Genomic DNA, 6,944 nt, shown 5'->3' on the forward strand with positions numbered 1-6,944 from the left:
AGTTGTTATAACCATAAAATAGCTGAAATTACCATAAAAATGGTTCAAGTGACTATAATTTTATAGTTATATTTTGGGACAACCATATTTTTTATGGTTATTATTATTATAGTAGTAATAATCATAATTATAGTAATATATAATTATAGTTACAAATACCAAACATTTTTCTCTCTGTGTATAACAAAAAGCATGTCAAGTTGATAGTAGAAACAAAGTTAAATCAATAACGGAGAGAGACTCGAATACGTAGGTAAGTAATTATACAGAAGTTGATGAAAATCTTTATTTACATATTTTAAATCTTTTAACTCACTTTGGAGTCATCCTCAGCGAATATCAAATTTATCTGTGCTACTTATCTGCACTGACTCTCATTAGTCTTTGTTTGAATTATATTGTTTGTTGATAGTAGGAATTTATTAGATATATTTTAAGTTTGATATAATAATTTATTAGAAAATTTTTCCAATGTTCAATTAAATTTGATTCATAAAATGTCGGAATAAAATAGAAATAAAGAAAATTGATTTGTAAAATTATATGAAAGTATACCGCGTAATTATTGCGTTATTAAAAATATATACACATGTATAAATCGCAATTTCATAATTTTAATTCCGCACGCGCAAGTTGTATTTTCTCTTAATCTTTTATCCTGACACACGCATACATATGGACCGTTTCACCACGAATATATATAAATATGTATAAACATACATAAATATGTATAAATATTCATAAACATATACAATATAATTACCTATATGGCCATTACATCCTTATTTCATTTGTAAAATTACTTTTTACTAAAAATAATGAAAAAAACATCAAAAGTAATTAAAAAGAAAATTTTCGCATTGTTTGTTTTAGAAAAAATCAATTGTTTGAGAAATGTAAAAGAATTTTTCATATATAATCGTACGTAAAATTATACATAGTTATGTATGAGCAAATTTTTTTGTATTTTTCCGAACTTGATTTTTTCTCAAACAATGTGAAAATTGTCCCATTAACTATTTTTTATGTTTTCTCAATATTATTATTATTTTTAGTATATTAAAAAGTAATTTTAAAGAAAGAGAGATGTATATGGACATATTATTTCATGTATAATTATACATATATGATTGTGAATATTTATGCGTGTTTATAGATATGTTTTTATACATATTTTATATATGTATATATACACGTATAAAAAATTTTTTATCGAGAAAGAATAAGGATGTTTAGGAATTGTATAATAAAATCAACAATTTGACTCTCGTACAACTGCTATATTATCTTATATCAATAACATCACAAAGACACAGGACTGGGACTAGTGTAATATTTTGGAGAGTGTCCACGTCTTCGCGCGTTCAGAAGAATCAATCAAGATTCATCTTGATAATCGCGAACCGTCAATAAGGCAAGTCCTTTTTACGAATTCCGTATTGTTGGAAAGATCATACGGTTCCACATGAGGATGATAAACGACCGTGTTTTCGAACGGCATTTTTCAGTCTGGCGAATATGCCGGATATGGGCTCGTCGCTGTCATATTCCTCGTCGTCGTTAGTTTCGTCATAATGACGAACGTAGATGTCTGAACTGTCGTTGTTTCTCAGGGAGTCATCTTCGACTTGGTCTCCGTTTGCCACGATATTTTCTTGATTGATTACGACGCTGCCAGGAACATAATCGGGGTCTGGTGGTCCTACCGGACCGCAGTCTGGTCCGCGGGTATCGTCTTCCACGTTGTTGAATACGGCAGTAGGATCTGCCGATAAGGGCCTGTTGATTGGCGCGTATCCTAGATCTCTAAAAGCAATTATTCGCCAAAATACATATTTGTCTCGGAATTAGCATTTGCTCGATACTTTAATTTGCTCGCTACACAAACAACACTCGAGTAATTAGTACGCAATTAATACCGATAATGCTCATCTTTGGAAATTATGCTTGCTCAACGTATTAACTCGATACGATTAAGACCGTGTCTTTAAATAACAAACATTGGAGATTTGATAATTGATTAAACAGCGAGGTTGCGAATCTGTGTGAGCGGCATTTTTTCAAATATCAAAACGTTTAATCAATCTAGAAATGAAATGCGCGTCTTTGCGCGTTGCTCAAAGTAATTTGACAGCAAGGTTCCTAAAGAATACGCATAAATAAGTATACGTCCGGCAAGTTGTATTGCGAAAGTGCAAACATTTGGCTCGCGACGAACCTGACGAGAAGCGTCGTTAACATATCTCTGCACCGAGTCGAAGATGTCGAGACTTGCGAGCCGCAAGTTATACTTGCGCAAAATTCTCTTCCTCTTTTGACTTACCCGTACGTAATAAAGTTCTCTTGCAGCCGATCAGCGATCTCCTCCTGATTTATCCTCTCGCGCTCAATGGCCTCGAGCTCGGCCAATTTTGCTTCTTCGTGCTCGTCATAACCGCCGATGATGTTGGGAGTCTGTGGCACCGGCTTCAACTCTACGATGGGTTTCTCGAGGATTTGAAGCTTTTCCTCGGGAACGTCCAGCACATTTTTGCTGGGTGTCGACTCGGTCGGCACGGTTCGATGACCGAACGCCAGCTTGTCTTCCGGTACGAATGCTTTCTTGTTGTAGTACACGGTGCGTGGGAAGAGATTCTTATATGCTAAAGTGACTGATACCGGATCCGCTGGCAATCGAGGATACGAATAGTCTTCAGGAAGTTCTAAAATATAAACGAACGTTACATCTCACAGTCTTGCTTATATCAATCTCATGAAACTGGATTATGTATATTTTATAACTCGTGTTTGTGTAAAATTACATTACTATTCACTCAAGTCTGACTAATTATAATGAATGGATAAACAGAAAGATTTTAAAAAAGAGGCCTGTACTGTATCTTATTGTTACACTGAAAAAAAAGATTGGCTGAAAACGCAATCAAAAATTGGCTGCTGCAGCCAATTAAAAATGCTATGCCATATTTTACCATCTAATTTGCTGCAGCAGCCAATCTTTTTTTCAGTGTAGTTAGATAATACATATATCAAGTTAGATTGAGAGACGTACCTGCATCATCGCCAAAATCACAGCTAGATCTGCTCGATCCTTGGATCGTCTCGACGTTGTTCGCAATGTTCGATCGTCCGATACCCGCGTATGCGATCGAACCCGCGTTAGCACCTGAATACGATCCATATGCGGTCGAACCCGCGCCGGCACTCGCATGCGAACCGTATCGCGTAGCCGTCTTGGCTACATCGTTAGAAATATATTTGTCGAAAATACTCGCACTCCTGCCGATTGATCCACCGGTTGCTAAACCGAGTTCCCTCAATCCAGCCTCGTCGATCTGTCCATTGAGTATTTTGACGCAAACCTTGTAAGGAATGGGAGGGGCGCATTTGATTTTGCCAGGATATGCAGGTGTCACTTTGGTGGTCACCTGAAATTTGCTGCTAGGCGGACTCGAGTAACACAGATCACCGATCGGTGGAAAACTGTTAACAAACGAATGATGAAATCGTGAAATAAGAATAACGTAATGGTGAAATCATGAAACAATGAATACATGCGTAATGGAATACCTGGGCACGACTTTTCCTTCAATATTAGAGGACAGGAGATCGCGAACCTCCAGAGATTCGGAATGACCCTTTCCGCATCCGCAATTGGAAGTAACTCTATCCGAGACAAAATTGAAGGGTGAGTAAGCGTTGCTTTCGTCAGTCGGTCCTTCAAAAATTCCAATGGAAGATGAGGATTTTGAAGAACTGCTGCTACTGCTGCTGCTAAACGCTCCACCGGTATATGATTTATATTTGGGAATAGATGCCAGGTTTTCAGACTGCCACCGATCCGTTCCCAAGGACAATCTTCCAACCGCTTCGCGTGCTACTGCAGCTTCGTTGATTGCTTCCGGCGACGCGTAGAACAACGGTTTTTGCACCTTCGCTGATTTCACCACTATTTCCCCGCATTTGCACGCGTTAATGCCTAAAAAATTAAAAAAGGTATGGACATGACATAGAGAAGTCTTTCTTTTCCTCAAAGAATTCCAACGCGACGATGGGGACGATTAACGAATAAATTTTAAATGCAGTCAACGTACCTGAGCCTAAATGTCCACACGAATGTTCTGATTTGCATGACTGGATGATGGACGAAGTGATCGCTATCGTCAGGAGCAAGGCTGCTCCTAGGCTCAGAGAGGACCTCATATCTGTCTTAACGATAATACTCTCTCTCTCCTTCTTCTCGATCCTCATCTTCTTCCTGACCTTATATTTATATGATAAGCCGTCAGGCTCTTTAGCGAGCGCGGCGATTTTGCAATCGATCAACAATGATTGTTTGGACGACTTGGATATGCCCGAATACTTCCTGTTGCAACGTTTATGCGAAGAATTTATTATGACTTTATTGTCACTTCCTGAATTCACACGTTCGAATAAACCGTATGAAAAGGTTTTATATGTAATTTCATGGCGCGTTCACTCACCGCAAAGATAATCATCCGTTTTGTTGTAGAGGAAATGCGCGGATCGTCTGAGTAATTTAATTTCATTTCCGTATTTATGTGATTGACGATAAACAAAACGGAGAGCTGTTAGGATGAGAGTGAAGAATGCACACGGGTTTCCATGAATGATGAAAGAAATGGGTCAAGATCATTAATCTTACGACCGCGCAGTCCTTTTTCCCCAGTTTTTAATACTATTTATATACCGTTTTTATAATATAAGTGAACAAATTAATATGTACCAATGCGATAAAATATAACGTTAAAGATTTAAGATAATATCGGAAAATATTTCGGGATGATTTCATAATATCACGAGAAAGAAGCTGAAGGAAAAAATTTCTTGTAAAAGTACAGTGTTATAAAATATTTCATTTTACACACACACACACACATATATACACACACACACATATACACACACACACACGTTTGTATATGGTACAAAATATTTTGAAAATACTTTAAATTTAGAAGCGCCATAACGGTCAGAACGTTAAGATGTTGAACTATTGTAAATTCATTTAAATGAATTAATTTCAGAAATTATAATTGCGTGCCGTTGTCGGACTTTCAACCGGCAATCAAATCTGAAAATATTAATAATCCCCCCAAATTTCCCAACTTAAAAACTGTAATAAACTTATTGCGAAAAATAATACCTCGGCCGGGAGTCGAACCCGGATCTCTTGCATTCCGTGCGAGCGTCCTAAGCCTTTAGACCACCGAGACCTTAGCATTTTGAAAATATATTGTTTTGTAGTTGCAAGTGTTGTTAGAGCAGTGTTTGAGAGGATTCGTTTATCCTTTGTATTCTCCTTCGACGAATCTATTTAAAGAATGATACAATTTAGATTTATACAAAAATTTTAAATCTAGAAAGCCTCAAAATCAAATATAGTAGAAAATAACTGCAGACATAACAAGTACCTGCTCGATTACGTTACCATCTTTAAAATGTAAACGATTATGTCAACGATGGACAAACATCATTTATTTTTAATTAATGAACTACAAAAACGACGAAAGTTTTGGCTGCTTTGGCTACATTATTATTAAATTTATAAATTAAAAGAAGAAATTGTAAACACAAAAAAATTTGGATGAGAGAGTGGTTGTAAGAAAGAAACGAAGGAAAAGGAGTTTTACATATGATGTAAAAGGAACTCCGGTATTTAATCAGGAAATGGAAAGTTATTTTTTAAAAGTATATAACAAGTTACAGTTACTCGTTACCGAGTATAAAAAGTAACAAGTTACCGTTACTCAAGAAAGTAATTTTTCGTTACTTTTTCGTTACTTTTTTATTATCGATGATCACCAATCACAGCAGACAGACCTAGGGGCTTTCTAGTCTCAAACGCTATAAGCAGGGCCGTGCAAAGGGGGGTTCACATCATGCACCGCATCAGGGCCCCGAAGTTTTAAACACCAGACATAATGTAGCGAAGGAATAACGATAGCCATAGAAATAACCATAGATTTCAACACCCAAAATAAAGTGCTGTTTAGCGGTTCCGTGTTAATGTCAGAGGATTTTCCATTTATACCCCAAGAAGATACTTTACAAAGTAAAGGAATTTTGTATAACCATAAAGTACTACATTTAACATTGCAATCCTCTTAATGCTAAAAGAATATCTTGCGTGTACTGACATGCACGCATAATTATGGTAGCACGTAAATGACAAACATCTTCTACAAATAAGCGTACCGCTAGTATCTTGTATATCCTCTTATTTCAAAAGGCTATTTGAATTATTATAACAGAATTTTCTATAGAGGAATTTATTTTTGATCATAGCTTGTGTCCTAATTTTTATAGATGAATACGTGTTATAAATATACGCCTGATTCAGGTAAGATTTTTTGCTTAGAGGAAATGCTAATTATAAAAAGAATTCCCCGCTTATCGGCAGAATATTTTATTTGGGTGAGTCTATCAGAAGCTATATATTCCGATGTATCCGATTTCTGACAGATGTTATTTCTATCGCTATCGCTATTCCATCGCATTGTGTTTTAGACTTTAAGTACGTAAATTATCTATTATTTCTATTCAAATTAATCTCTATCCAATTTAATTTGCACATGCAAATGATATTTATTTATATTTTATTTAAACTTAAAAAAAGTATCTAATAATTTAAATTTAATAAAATCTTTATATGTAAAATTTAATGTGAAATTACATATCGGTGATGCAATTATTTATTTAACCAAGTGGCTTATATACATTTTTTTATGATAGTGATACATAATTAGCAGCTCGTGGGCCGCATCCAGCCCGCGAGACTTTCCACTTCAACTCGCGAGACTTTCCACTTCAACTCGCGATGTCCAAACCTGATCGATGGAAAAAATGAAAAATAAACTGAGTTATTAACGCAACGAATTATTTTGATATATAATGTAGAATGTATATATATATATATATATATA

The 6,944-nt window shown here is 35.6% G+C and overlaps 1 protein-coding gene across 1 annotated transcript in view; it reads right to left on the reverse strand.

Annotated features, from left to right (window-relative positions):
• Positions 1–1,327: 1,327 nt before the first annotated feature.
• LOC108726018 (ess-2 splicing factor homolog) overlaps positions 1,328–6,944 on the reverse strand; it is an 11,750-nt gene continuing 6,133 nt past the window's right edge. Inside the window, exons 4-8 of the mRNA XM_018453372.1 lie at positions 4,092–4,363; positions 3,568–3,976; positions 3,050–3,480; positions 2,324–2,702; positions 1,328–1,806 (exon numbers count right to left, since the gene is read on the reverse strand). Coding sequence (XP_018308874.1) covers positions 1,452–1,806; positions 2,324–2,702; positions 3,050–3,480; positions 3,568–3,976; positions 4,092–4,363 — 1,846 coding nt within the window. The 3' untranslated portion in view covers positions 1,328–1,451. The remainder of the gene's footprint in view (positions 1,807–2,323; positions 2,703–3,049; positions 3,481–3,567; positions 3,977–4,091; positions 4,364–6,944) is intronic.

This window comes from Mycetomoellerius zeteki, unplaced genomic scaffold (assembly GCF_001594055.1).
Source record: "Mycetomoellerius zeteki isolate Tzet28-1 unplaced genomic scaffold, Tzet1.0 scaffold38, whole genome shotgun sequence".
Lineage (NCBI taxonomy): Eukaryota > Metazoa > Arthropoda > Insecta > Hymenoptera > Formicidae > Mycetomoellerius > Mycetomoellerius zeteki.